We start from the raw sequence: 14,816 nt of genomic DNA, 5'->3' as shown, positions 1-14,816 counted from the left end.
CCTACTTTATCAACTTTGTTTCTTTCTAAATGAAACTTGTTAGGGGCCTTCCTGGGGGCAATTAATTTTTTTCTTGTTTGGTCTGTGTTTAAATAAGCTATTGATTTTATTTTCAAGGTAATTTAAGGTAGTAATACAGTTCTTATTTGATAACTACCAGCTTAATGTGCTCTGAGTAAACAAATGTTATGGTTTCAATTTGTTATTTTTGTCATCAAAATCGACCAAGCAGCAACTGGTATGTGTGTAGGTGGGTTCAGGAACTAAATGTGGTGTGAAGCAATAAGTAACATTAATAATTCAGTGAAGTGTTACCCAAGGCTAACTAATTACCAGAGATGGAGGATAATACTCCATAGTGGTACAAGATGTAAGTCATTCCACTAAGCCCCAAAGGGTTGGATGGGTGGTTGCCTAAGCAAAATTAAGTTGTAAACCTTCACAATGTCAATATTTCTATATTTATGTCATATGAGCTTTCTCCTCCCACCATTAAAGTCCAAAGAAGCTTGGTCTTTCTTGACAGAAGTCAGTGGGCATTTTAGGATCATTCAAACTGTTCGATATAGATTGACCAATTTTTTTTTTTTTTTTATTTATTTTTTAAACAGTACTTAAAGGGGTAATCTTCTCTAGAGAAGCGTGGAAGGGGAAATAACTTCCTTCCATTATATACATTTTAAATATTGATTTTAAAGATTTAAGTTGGTCAAGATTTCTTGTTAAAAAGTAACTAAACCCATGATTTTTCCTGGCACACATTTTTAAAAACAGACCTCAAAAACAGTGTATGTATACGAGATTAAAATGAAGATGATGCATTATTTTCATTTCACAGGGGAAGAAAAGTGCTGCTAGAATCTGCGATTGATTATGTATTGTTTTTCGAGAGGAAAGGGAAAATCTTAACTTTCATTACACCAAGCTGCATTTTTTGATAGAAAAGAACAACATATTAAAAGGAAATTAATATACTTCCAGAGAATAAACTGAAAAAGAAAGCCAATGGAAAACTGATACTGCCTGAATACTTGCCAGTTGCAATTAAAGCAATTGTTATAGTAACATCTTCTTGTCCAAGCATTTATATCTAGTTAACTGCAAGGAACTCAGAGATCCGTGAAGAACCAAGCATCATAAACAGTCAAATCCTAGTGACTCCTATAAGCAATGCATGATTTGATACACTATCCTGATTCTGCACATGGGGGTGGATTAGAGGACCTTTGGGTTCCCTTCCACTCCTATTATTACGATGGAAGACTGACCAACTAAACTCCTCTGGGAAGGTTATTTCCTACGGTTCGAGCTCATGAATGATGGAAGGATATTATCAAGGGAGACCTTAATTCTCTTAAATGTAAATTACCAACAATTAGAAAAGAGAGGTTGGACTGAAAAAGATGGGAGTAAATTATGAGTGGCCAAGGTGGGGTCTATGGAACCAAGGAGTGGTAACATGCTCTCCAAGTGCAAACCACATGTTATTTTCACACTATTTATTAAGGGCAACAATGTAATATTGATATTTAGGAAGTGACTATTCTTTTATTTCGTTTAAATGGTAAAAAAAGTGTCAAAATGCATCATTTGTGATGAAGGGCAGAAATCAAACTACTCATATGGGACACATGATAACACTGAACTTGAAGATGACAAAATAAAATAGATCGTGCAAGTGTTGCTGAAGTAAATTGGCACTCCCATGTGATCTGCTCCTGCTAAAAAGAAAGATCGAACTAGCAAACCAGTTGCTTCTTGCCTAGAAGTAAAAACAGAAGGCAACTAGTTTGTAGGTGAAAATAAGGAAGAGAAGACTGGTTTTACAGGTGCGCAGGGCCACCATAAATAGTAGCAAATATGGTGACTATTTGGAGAATTTTTAACACAGATGCATATCGTACATAACAGGTAAAAAGCCTAACTGTGTAGCACTGTTGTTTAAAACTTACCTATTTGATTTATGTAGTATGCAGACAAAACTGCAGGGCTCAGTCCTTGCATCCAAATGCATGCTATGACAAATGGACCTTACAGAGTTTTATTTGCATAGATTCTAAGGGCAAGAATCTAGTGGGTTTGACCACATTTAGGGTGAAAAGTAGGGCTGTGCGAAGCTTCAGTAGCCAATTCAATTCGGAGAAGACTAAATTCTCTTTGAGGATCAGGACTGTGAGATTGGAGAGAGGCTGGTTTTCTTGTGAGAAATGTGCCTCTCAGATAATTGGGTATTCTTGCCTTTGATAGATATCTGGTGTGCTTTCATTCTGGTGCGCAGCTATTGTTTGGTCTCTCCTATGTATTTTCCATCAGAGCATTTGGTGCACTGGATGAGATCTATAACGTTTCTGGAGATGCAGCTGTAAGATCCCAGAATGGTCATGGCTGTGTTGTGGAGTGTAGTAATTGTGGGGGTACTGGAGATATATTGGCAGGTTTTACATTTCTTGTCATGGCATGGTCTGGATCCATTTGGCAAGTTTTGGGCTGTAGGAAGTTTGCTTCTGGTGATGAGGTTAGCAAGTTTCAGTGCTTGTTTAAAATGTACAAAACACTTTTCACAGATGAGCCTATGAACTTCACTTCATCAGCCTACTGGATACAAAAAAACACCCTCATGGACTCAATATAGACATTGGATTTGTGACACAATATAACCTGCCTACATTCTGACTCTATGGGTACCTCTCCAATATTTACCTGCTACATCCCCCTTCCACACACCCCTCCCAGCCTGTCTCTCACCCCCCAACACCTCAAATTTACATTTCTACTGACTGACTTTCTTGCCTGCATACCAGCCTCTGGCTTCTTTACTATTCATTCCAGTCAGGAGAAAGCACACACCAACTGCAGATCCTTCCTCAGCCTGACAAAAGGTTTTTAAACCCAAAAGCTTGCTAAGATATATTTCTTCAACTATTCAGTTGGTCTAATAAAATATATCAGATTGACCCAAAGAACCTGTCTGCCAACACGGCTACTACCTACACCCCTTAACACACACAAGTGATATGAGTTTTGCTTTCAACAGTTTGAGGGTCACTGTCCAAGAAACCCCTGTACCTATCTCCTTGAAACTTGGCAGGCTTCATGCCCTCAGAAGGGGCTACCATCCCTGCTGTTTTCATCATAATCTGCAAAATAAAGGACAGAGTTATATGTATTTTAGTGATTCCTCATTATAGTCTGTCCCAGGGGAGCTGGGACACCGAAGGAACCCCGGGGCAGCAAGGAGTCATACTTACCTCCTGCAGAACCAGAAGAGCCGGGGGAGGCACGTACGCCGAGGAAGCCAGTGCGGGTGATCAGCTGGGCATTTATCCGGCTGCGGCAGAGCAGCGGGGGCGGAGGATGCCTCCCGGAAGAAACAAAAAGCGGCCCCGCTGAGGCAGCGGGGCTACTGATGAGAAGAGACGAGGGGAGTGAACTCCTGCGGGGAGCAGATCAGCCACCGCACCCAGCTGCAGCGAGTGCAAGGGGCGGAGCCAGAGCGGGCTCCGAGAAAGCCGGCAGCACAACCGGCAGCCGTGCTGGCAGTGGAACCGGCTCTGACACTGTCGGCAGAACCAGTGAAGAAGCCAGCTGTGTTATAGGCGACAGAGCCAGTGGAGGAACCGGCAGCGTCGGGAGCAGCAGAGCCGGGGGCGAAATTGACTACGCTGCAAGCAGCAGAGCCGGTGGAGGAACCGACAGCGTTGGGAGCAGCGGAGCCAGGGAAGAAATTGACTACGCTGCAGGCAGCAGAGCCGGTGGAGGAACCGACAGCGTTGGGAGCAGCGGAGCCAGGGAAGAAATTGACTACGCTGCAGGCAGCAGAGCCGGTGGAGGAGCCGGCTGTGCTGTAAGCAGAAGGGCCAGCCGCATTTCAGGCAGCAGAGCCAGTGAAGGAACCGGCCGCTTTGTAAGCAGCAGTGGCCAGGGTGTAGGGGAGGACGGAGCCCCAGGACTACCCGCGGGGGACTGCGCCAACTCTAGGGGCTACCCCAAGGAAGGACCCCCCCACTGAAGTTACATTCAAAGTCGTGGCAGGAGAGTTCAGGGGTCCTCCTGACTTCCCCAGGAGTAGCCTCCGGGGTCCACCCGTAAGCCCGGGGCCCGCAAGATCTAGGGCTCGGGCGAAGGCGGCGCGGGAACACCTACTAGAGCGGAGGCGGGTACATAGTCTATGGCTGAATCTCCGAATTCGAAATCAGCCGAAGCAAATTGGGACAGTGACTCAAATCACCAAATTGAATCACTGTCCCTCTGAATCAGCGACATCCAAATCTGAATCAAATACCTGCCGTTTCACACAGGCCTAGTGAAAGGCATTGCAACTGATAACAAGTTGATACAAATCTAAGTAACCACTGCTTGCATATTTAATCCTTTTCAAGGTCCATTTCTGTCCGAAAAAAAAACAACCCACTAGATTGGTCGGTACTAAGAAAAAGTTTAAATAAAATTCCCCCCCTCCCCCACCCACAAAATTATGAAATACCCAGAATAATTTGCTTAGGTATTTTACTCCCTTCTCCTTGTATCAGCATTTTGTAATATTTGTTTCATTTCTTAAAGCCCTAGTTCTTGGAGTCATGTGATTATGTGCCCACCTCAGTTTTCAGTTTTAGATAGCTGCCTTTTCATGGCTGTGGAGAAGAACAGAAGATCACGAACCCTAAAGGCTCAGATCCCAAAAGGAAAACAAATAAAGATGAAAAATATCACTACTGGAGGAGCTGGAGGGTAGCAGAAGGACTCCCAATTTCTGAATGCTCAAGGTTGGAAATCCTATTCCCCTCATGCTTAATCCACTTTCATCTTTCAGACTGGAAAACTCTTTAGAACAAGGACTGTTTCTAACATGTTTAAAACCCGATAGAGTTAGTTGGAAGTGCATGAACGTATACGTGTGCACAGAGAGAAAAATGATCCTTTCATTCAGCAAAAATTTGCTAATTCAATTGTTTAACCATAATTAGAAGGCATTTTTATCCCCTTGCTAAAACTGCTGTAAGCAAAATAAATACCAATAGTAAGAAATGCAGGCATGGTAATTAACTGGATAAGACTTTCAATTATGAGACAATGCTAGCTGCTAATATCAAAACAGGAATATGTAGGAGGGAAGGAAATGCATGAAAATTGGTGTGTCGCAATGAGCAGAAATGTAGGGATTACCCAAAACTCTAGAGCTGCACAAAATCTTTAACTTTGCCAACAGCTAGAATGAAGGTGACCCTCAAGGCTTATAAAATTGCTCAAGAGCTGCCTGACATTCATCAACAAGTAAATACATTCCACCCTGAAAGGAAGAAAAAGGGCAGTCCCTGGGACTTACATTTCAAGGAAAAGGTGGAATAAGTCGATGTTTCAGGGGGAATGGGAAATTTAAACAAGTTTAAAGACCCGAGGACAATGTGCTGGCTGTAATGAAGGGCAGTACCCCCATTAAAAAACACAATAAATAAGTTACTGTGTTACAGTTCTTAAGTCCAAGCCTTTTAAATCAAGACAGAGGCAAAACAGAAGTACAGCTCAGCAGATGATGTCTGAACAGAGGTGGGAAATTCTTCCATAGTACATAATATTTGTACAAAACCTTCTAGGCTAAAGCATCTCCTTGGGTCTGGCCATGGAGACCACATTCATTAGAGATGCAGTTTTCAAGCTGACATCAAGCAGACCACTGCCAAAGCTGGTGATGAGGATAAGAGAGTAAAGATCCACAGTCCCCAAAAGATGCAAAAAAAGTGATGAAGAACGTCTATGTCTGCCACCTCAGTCTGATCATATTGGTTTTCTGAACAAGCAGGAACAAAGAAAAAAGGGATGCCTCCTAACTAGAAGTTGTGCACTGTGTTCTCCTTTGATAAAACGCAACCAAGAGATGAAAGAACACTTTGCTGTGGTGCGGATCTATCCTGTTATCATCATAGCCATATCTGACACTTGTCACGGAGAGTAAAGGAATTTTATATGCTTAAAACATAAGTAAATCAGCATTTAGGGGATTTTTTGCTTGCAAGGTAGAACACCTATCCCCTCCCAACATTTCCCCCTTTCATTTAGGAATAGAAAAAGCATTAAGATTTTGTAAGCGAGCATTAACATTGTAGAAGCATTTCAATAATTATTTCATGTTTTTGAAAAAAAAAAAATGAAGTCTTCAATAACATCTCTGGCATTTAATGAATAATGAAATGGTTCTTTCAGAGCATCCCAATCTGGCTATCTTGCTAGCCTCATTAAGACTTTCCCATCTAGAATACCAAGCCTTTGATAACATCTACTTAGTCTTGTTTTCCATCTGACAGCTGTCACAGAGGAATGGATAGAATATTCTAGGATTGTAACTGTAAAGGAGTCTCTCCACATCACACTGGTGATAATATATGACATACTGGCTGAATCTTCGGCCCAACTGGCAGCTTTAAAGGGATAACCTAATCCAATGTAGTTCTGCTAAGTCTGCTGCATCAAATGAACCAACATAATTACTCTGCAGTGTTTCTAAAGAACAGACCTTTTACCTAACCCCAAGCACTGAGCTTCAGATAAAGAGAGCAGTTATTTTTATCTCAATCCTGGAATAATTCTTTGTAAACTCAATTGCCTACAGATTCTCTGCTGTCACTCAGAGCATTTGCCCCGCTTCTGAATGTTTTATTTGTTAAGTTTGATTTATGTATTCTACTTTTCACTGCTCTCTAGGTGAATATAGATGTTAAGACACAGACAATAACTGAATTAACAGCACATCAAGGCAGCAATTAATAAGCCTCCTAAAAAAGGCCACTACAACCCTCAGCAATAGCCATAAAGGATCTCAATAAGATTATAGTTGAAGATTTCACCATGTACGTAAGTTTAACAAAATTGTTTTTGGGCTTAATTCAAATCAAAGCTGGCCAGTCATATGGGGCTAATTCACCTCATCCATCCACGTGACTTACATATTTAATCATTCCAAACTCCAGCCAGTCCTGCCAATTCTCTACAATGTGTAAAACTGTCCTTTTTGTTACACAACTCATGTTGCAAGTTCTGCTATTATGAAGGGTGGATACCACACAGATAACAAATCTGACACTTACACATTCAATTTCTAAATTAACTATTAAATGAATGCAATGTTACAAATACAATTCTTATGAAATATTTGAAACGGGAATTTTTTTTAAAAAAAAAAGTGCTCAGTATTAGTTTATTCCTGCTTTCATTGAAGAATAACTTCAGAATCAAACCAACCTCCGAGTGCTTTTGAAACGCTCACCCTGAATTTCTTAAATGACAAAATTTCTTTTTGGTTGAATAAGGGTGACATAGCCCAAATGCCAATAGTGTTCACTGGACTGCCCTGCATATGCTTCTGATGGCTTCCTTGACACACAAGTTGATATTTCTCCACTACTTAAGGGGCTTTGAAGTGCATGGGGGGGGAGGGGGGAGGATTGAGAATGAACCATATTTGTTTTTTAAAAAAAAAGAACATATTTGAGGTATTTTTAAGAGCAATGCTCAAAAATGTAACTTCCAATATGGCATTGCTAAAGCAGCCTTTTGAACACCTCGTTAGGAACGATGGTCACTTGGAAAGGTTTGAGTGGATAGCTCTCAGAGGCCCAGTGAAGTCAACTTATTCGTGGAAATGCTGTCTTTATCGTCATTTCTTTGTTAAATTCATTTGAGGGTGAAGAGGTGTTTACAAGAGATTACAACCATAACACAACTTTGTATAGAAAAATCTAGTCACACATTTTTCTTTAGTTATCCAAAATCTAAAGCTCCCCTTACTGGTTCCAATGAATTACCAAGATGTATTAACACCTTTTGTATGCGTTGATCTGGACTCTGCATCTACTGCCTTTCTAGGGCTACAATTGAAATAATATTGTCCAATGCACTTTTAACAATGCAGAGGAAATGGTTTATTTTTAAAGTGCTAAAATGGCAAAGTCATAAACAAAGTTTTCTGAAGTACATTTAAATGTATTCTCCCTAAAGACCCATCAAACTTCAATATTTGGGCCTGCAATCAGTTCTTATTTTTGTTTTTTAAATGTTGTTTATTGGCGGTTCCCTATACCTCTTCCTCAATCTCATTTTCAAGTTGGCAGAAAACCAGTAACATTTGCCAAAAATAAGATTGGTGTATGTTACTTAACAGTTCTGGATGAGATTCCTGTTCCTAGCAAATATGCCCTAACACAGAAAGCTGATAAAGGGTGGAAGACGTGATTCATTAGGGTCATTAAAGTTGGTGAAACATTAGTTAAGCCAAAGGGCAAGACCAGCAATTGAAATTATCTGTAACAGGCTCAGGCAGCATCTTACACACAACCTTAAATCAAGTTGAGCACAAAAAAAATTGCCCTCTGAGCCAATCAAGCAATTCATTTGCATGAGAAAGAGATGCTTTTATTATTGATTACTAAGTGCTCTGAATTTTCATCCTATAACAGAAATAGTCTGGTGCACTCCTGTTAGCTCCTCCAGCTCATAAATGTTTCTCAAATCACCATTTCCCTCATAATAGAAGGCAAATAATTCAAAAAGTCTGAATAGCTGAGTAAAACCAAACCTTCAAATCCATGTCCAGTGTTGCTTGGGAGGTAATCCTCTAGGTCATATGGAAATATGTCTAATTTCCATATGACATCACAGGTATCTGTTCAACTACTGGTATTTCTCTGTACTTTTGTTTGACAGTGAACACAGATCAAGGTAACCCTAAGTGAAGATTATGTTCTCGATAAATAAAATTGGAAGGACCTCTTTGGTTGGGATTAGCCACACTAATCAGAATTCAATGCCAGTACAGTTTGCTCAAAATAGTTCTCCAGTTACAAAGATATTCTAATCATGATTGCCATGTCATAGTGTAGTTTCCACAATCTTAACTTCTTAGGTGAAAGGCAACCATCTAACATGGCTTTACAAAAACATCCTCGTCATGGTAGGGAGGTAGGGTAGGCCAGAAATTAAGTCTATTGTTTTATGAGGGTTGCTAAGGCTGAAATTTATAAAAATCGAGACTGAGAAGCATTAATAGAAATGATCAGTGCATGGGAAAAATAAGAACTATCAAGTCAAGATTCGAGTTTCTAAAGTTCTTATCTTCATAAAGTTCAGTGGTGCAAGCCTGAGGCTCCTATCCTAAGGCACAGGTCCAGATGCACAAAGTACCTTGGCACGTAGTTTAGCACAAATGATGACAGATTAATTATTATTGCAATGTTTTGTAATAACCTCTTTTTTAATTAAATGTACACACTGGGTTACAATTCTCAGCTACAAAATATTTAACCAAGAAACCAAAGCGCAACTGTGTGACCTAAAGTGATCTATGAATTTGCCAGCTCCACTGAATCCCCACATTATCACCTTGTGACAGAACTCGGTCAAAGATGTAAATAGATAAAGAAGTAGGGAAATGTGCAACTCAAAGACATCTGCATAAAAAAAGCTATTAAAATAAGTTTAAAAATAAAAGTGTCAAGGGACAAATGTCATGTGGCAGCTCAGAGCCCAGCCTTGAGGAGGTTTGCTGCCACTGTAAATATGAAAATCCAACAGTTTGAATGAGATACTTTGAGGTTGGGTCAGATTAACAACATACATTTATCCTGTAGTAGCACCAAGCATCTTCAACCAAATTTGGGCCTTGCTCTTCTAGGTTCCTTGCAAATAAGATGGGTCCTGTTCCAGAAACCCAACTTCTACTATTTAAAATAAAGAGATCAGAAGAATATTAAAAAAAATTCACAAAACATTTCAAAATTAATCATTAACAATCTGAACAGCATTTACAAGTGAAACAAAATGAACATCTTAGATATGTGAGTGTAACCGGTCCCAAATCAGAGTAGAAGACCTTCACTCAATCACTGTTTGAGATTTTTTTTTAATTTTACACGTCACTGATTTAGTAATACCACCTCAGTTGTTTCCAGTTTTTCCAGCAACAAAATCCAAACCCACAGGCCTTGTTCACAGATAAATCCTCTAAATTTAAAATCAGGAAGCAAGGTGTAGCCAAGTGTTCTCAACCCCAGAAAGTTAAAGACATTAGGTTCCTACCTAGAGACATGCATAAGGTGATGAAATGGGGATCTGGAAACATGAAATGATCTCATTTACAGCACACTAAGTACATCTTAAAATGCTTCATGCAAGTGAAATTTGCTTAGTGGCAATTTTTTCAGTCCAGTTTTATCTGCTGAAGGCACTCCAAGGCTCAGGCTGTCCCAGCCTTGTATCTTTGCTCAGCACAGGGTAGAATATAAAACCATTAAGAGCTGTGCTGCAAGTAAGAAGTGATATGGACACTTGCCAGCTCCTACAGTAATATCAACTCACTCCATGAGGTCTGAACATTCTACCTAAAGGGGGAAATTGTGAATCGGATAATGCCCTGCCTCTCAAGTGCTTGCATGAGATCCGGACAATTGCTACAAACCATTGCGACAGAACTGGTGGTGCTGACAACAGTTAAGCCACAGCCAAATCAAAGGCAAGTCACAAAGGCACTGTATGGAGTTTTGGCACCAACTCAAAAGCCCTTTAAAACTCCTTTCCCGAGTGGTACACCTGTCACATAAGGCGGCCCACCTGCACTCTCTAAAAATTCAGCCAGAAGAAATGATTCAAGAATTATGCACCAGAGAGGTCATGTGAAGAATATACCAGTAAAGGCTGCACCAGATGTGGAAGATATCAGCAAATAAAACCCTTCCAAAGATCACAAACACGAAAGACAGTTTGCTGACAAAAGGTATTCCCACAACAAGGGGGGTGGAAAAGAGGCCTGTCCCTCAGTTCTGCATACCCATTCTTCTCTGAAGTCTTCTACCTCATGCATAGCTAGGCTGCAGGGTTTTGGCAGTGGGCAAGGCCTGGCAGCAGCCCTCTTTATGGCAGCAATTTTCATAAAAGATGAATTATTTTCAGTGTGTTAAATGAATGGTTAGCGAAGAGCTTATCTGACATGACAGTACTTCTTAATGCTATATTGAGGACAGCTAAATGCTTTACCATGTGTACAGCTGGTGTGTTTTGAATAGTCTTCTTTATCTTCTGGGACACTAATTTATGAGCCATAGCTCATCTCAAGAGTAATTTCCTGAACAGTGAAGTTTTGCATAAAATCTTTGCTAATCTAATTTGGCTCCCCAAGGGACATGATAGCTGGAGGTTATATTCATGCCCTGAAATTTCTTCTGAAAGAGAGATAAAGTCCAAAATATCCTCTTACATTGGCGTCTTCTGCAGCATACATAAATTAAACACCCACTTTGTTTTGCACAGCACAAGGAAAAACACGGGTAATATTTGGCATTTACATAGCTTTTTGCTCCAGTGGTGTGCGCAAATAACCCACTCTCACAACATTGCTCTAAAACAAATATTATTCTCATTTTTAGGATTAAGAGACAAAAGCACAGGACAGTGAAAAGACTTTTCCAAATGCACACAGTAAGTCACTGGCACAAGCAGGATTAGACATGAAGAGTTCCTTGCCTCTAGCCTTCTAGACCATGATTGTTTTGGGGTAAGCACAGACACTACAGCTGCATAGCTTGCTGGCAATATGGCAATCATCCCCACTACATGCAGTAATACTGGTACCAGAGGATATGAAGACCAAAAACATCTGCAACCAATTTAGCTGTACTGACCATTGCAGATAAAGTAAACTTTATTTCTAAATGTACAGTATTAGTATATTTCTAGGATCCAATTGATTTTTTTTTGGTTTTTGTAATAAGTCCCTGCTAAAGCAGATACTATTGGATTTGCTCTCCTGCCTTTGGCAAATATGTTCACGATTAAAAAGGAAGAATTAACCAAAGGAGATTTAAAACAAAAACACAAAAACAAAACAAAAAAAAAACAAAAAAAACCAAACCCGAACTATCGCAGGCCTTTGCCCCAAACACAAAAACACAAAAACAAAACAAAAAAAAAACCAAACCCAAACTATCACAGGCCTTTGCCCCAAAATTAAATTTAGCAGTTTTACTATTCCATGACCTCTTGAACAGCAATGGTTTGAGTCCAAACAAATCTGACTTGAATAGCTTCACAAAAGGACTAGCATGCTGCAGCACTAACTAGCTAACTCCCAGGTAACTCACATTGCTACGCAAGCCAAAATCTCTATTGTGGTTAGAAAAAAGTAAATCAAAGTTAATTTTGATTGTTTTCTCCCTCAGTTTTGTGCCTTTTGTCTCAGTGCCAGGCTAGGAAGCTGAGATGCACGATATAAAGTCCTAAAATAGAGACAGTCAGAGAGCCTGTCTCAGCTTCCAAATATAAACAGCACTGCCAGCAACAAGGGACATCTACAATGTGCGCAGGTTTTAATTTATCTTAGAGTTTATTCTAATGTTCAGTCATGATCACACCTCAAGTTCAAGCTTGCTGTGCTGTTTCTACCTACACAAGCTCTGCATTATACAACTGTCTTTGTATAAACACAGGGGAAAAAAATGACCATTATAAACTGTCTTTTCCTAACATGCATCATAATAATACATGCCAAGACGTTGGTGGAGCAATTAGACATGTCAGTTCATCCCAGTGCCTGGAGGAATTGTATCCCAGTGCCAGCCTGAATTTACTCAGAAACACAGCTATTTCCCAAATGAAGGAAAATGAGGTAGTAATTATAAAATCCTGATATTTGCACCTGGAAATGTAAAGACATTTAGATATCTTGAGCTGCGGGTAAGAGTCTAGTTGATATTTAAAACCTAGTGGTATGTAAATAAATGAAAGAAGCATGTTTAATTTATGAATAGCATTTGCTATATATGCTTCAATACCACATTTGATATAAAATACATTCTTGTGTTAACTTACAAATGTGGTTACCTTAAAAACCTTCTTTCCATTTTTCCTCCTAGGAAGTTATTGTAAGAATTACCAAGTGCTTTTGCTGGAATGTAATATAGCTTGTCATCTTGTAGGGTATACACTTTTCTTTTCTTCTGAGATAATGGAACTCTAGGGTTTCCTATAGATACTATCAAACAGCACAAAGTCTCATACTTGTCACCAATCTGAGTTTAACATGTGTTTCCACTTACTCTCGCTCCTCCAGATCAACGGAAAAAAAACCTCTTCTCAGTCGAGCAAGTTTTGAAGGAGGTATTTCAGCTCATGTGCATTTTCAAACAAAGGTTTTGTAAAGAATAGCTCCCTAATCTGTCTGTACATTTTCATAGTTAAGATTTTTATGGAATACTACTTCAAAGCTAAATCCAACTTCAATTACAAAGTTAAAACTACTTAAATGTTGCAGGGCTCAGCAAAGCCTAATTGTTTCAAGTTGCACTATTTCTGGAAAACTTGCTAACAGGTTTAGTTCATGCAGTTTTACTGAACAGCCTCTCTCAAGTTTCCATTTGAGCTTCAGATTTTGGGAATCCCAAACTCAAAATGAAACGCAAACAAAACTGAGTTTTACTCAGGTTGTTGCCAGCAGGTGAATTTTCCCAATTTCAATATAAAACCAAATAATTCTATAACAAAATGTGTGTGTATCTAGCATATTTCACATTGCAGAGACAGCAAGAAGATTCTCAGTCCAGGGACAGGAGTAAGGTTCAGTTAAAGCTGCAAACAAAAAAACCTCAGCTAGTTTGGTCAGCTAACCTAATCCAAAAGGCTGCCTTGTTGGAAAAGATTTACATAGATCTAACCTATCATACTGGTTCCAGTTTACACCTGCTCAGGATATAGCCCAACATTTTGCTGATTGTTGAAGGATGAAGAGGCCATAACTGAATAAAGATCTCAATATTTTTGTCTCCATCTGCTAGTTATACTTCTGCTCTCTTAATGCGCTAGGAATTATGGTCTCTCTAGAAATGGGAGAAAGGTAGAGCACATTGTTCTGCTCCTACAAACTGTCAGTTATATGCTTTTTGCCCATTAAATACCCGGGCTCGGTGTCCTATTCAAAATTTCTATAGTAATTTATCCTTTGGGGGGGAAAAAAAATGAAGTCTGCTTTAAAGTTGTCATTGTCAATCAATGCCAAGGGAAACACACTAAATGTCAGATCAACATGGGACCTGCTTAATGAGCGGCGTGCAATCCAAATATTTCACATAATTGGAATGATAGGTGCAGATGAAAAGAAAGCTTCTGTAAGATCATGTTAATTTATGAAACAGCTCCTGATAGCATATATTCTCTCCCCTTTTTTCATCCCCCTATTGTGCGTATGCATGCATCACTACATTTGTGTGCATCTCTTCCATTTGTCTGACAGGGGAATTTAAATAAGACTAAAAAACTAACCCTGATGCAACTGATATTTTACACAAGCTTCAATTATCGACTCTGCATATCCGAATTCAGTTCTTGGTCACACAGGCTTCCTCTGTGCCCTTGGCCAAATCACTTCATTTTTCTGTGTCACTTTCTGTAATAATACTCCTTCTCCCTCCCATCACATCTAACTTTTCTTTTGAGATTATAAACTATTTTGAACGCAGATTTCTCTTCTGATAGATCTGTACCATACCCGGTCCAATGGAGAATTACTGGGGGCCTCATTGTACCATACTTTGATTTATTGTTATGCGAGTTTCCTCTGTGGAAGAGCATGGGTGCCACTGCACAGGTGAATTTAAAGCTGCCAGGTAACTCACCAAGCCTACTACAGGGCTTTCATAAGTTGTGACTGTCATCCCTGCCCAGTTCTTTTGATACCCTCAGGATACCCTGCTAATTTCCTTCTACTTTCTTGTTTTGATTAAATAGATCTTACAGCCTCAGTTGGAACTGGATGGTGGATTTGATCACTTCCATCTACATAG

At 39.7% G+C, this 14,816-nt stretch overlaps 1 protein-coding gene and 1 long non-coding RNA gene across 2 annotated transcripts in view; one reads left to right on the top strand and one right to left on the bottom strand.

Moving 5' to 3' along the window:
* The window catches only part of LOC112548021 (keratin, type I cytoskeletal 9-like), a 19,468-nt gene extending 15,459 nt beyond the window's left edge, over positions 1 to 4,009 (top strand). The window contains exon 2 of the mRNA XM_025191996.1: positions 3,258 to 4,009. Within this exon, the coding sequence (XP_025047781.1) occupies positions 3,258 to 4,009 (752 nt within the window). The remainder of the gene's footprint in view (positions 1 to 3,257) is intronic.
* A 5,679-nt stretch (positions 4,010 to 9,688) lies between these two features.
* The window catches only part of LOC102381443, a 29,571-nt gene continuing 24,443 nt past the window's right edge, over positions 9,689 to 14,816 (bottom strand). The window contains exon 5 of the long non-coding RNA XR_001358889.2: positions 9,689 to 9,707. This is a non-coding gene — a long non-coding RNA (uncharacterized LOC102381443). The remainder of the gene's footprint in view (positions 9,708 to 14,816) is intronic.

Source organism: Alligator sinensis, unplaced genomic scaffold (assembly GCF_000455745.1).
Source record: "Alligator sinensis unplaced genomic scaffold, ASM45574v1 scaffold76_1, whole genome shotgun sequence".
NCBI lineage: Eukaryota > Metazoa > Chordata > Crocodylia > Alligatoridae > Alligator > Alligator sinensis.
The sequence above is the reverse complement of the archived record's forward strand: the minus strand, read 5'-3'. Positions and strand labels throughout refer to the sequence as shown.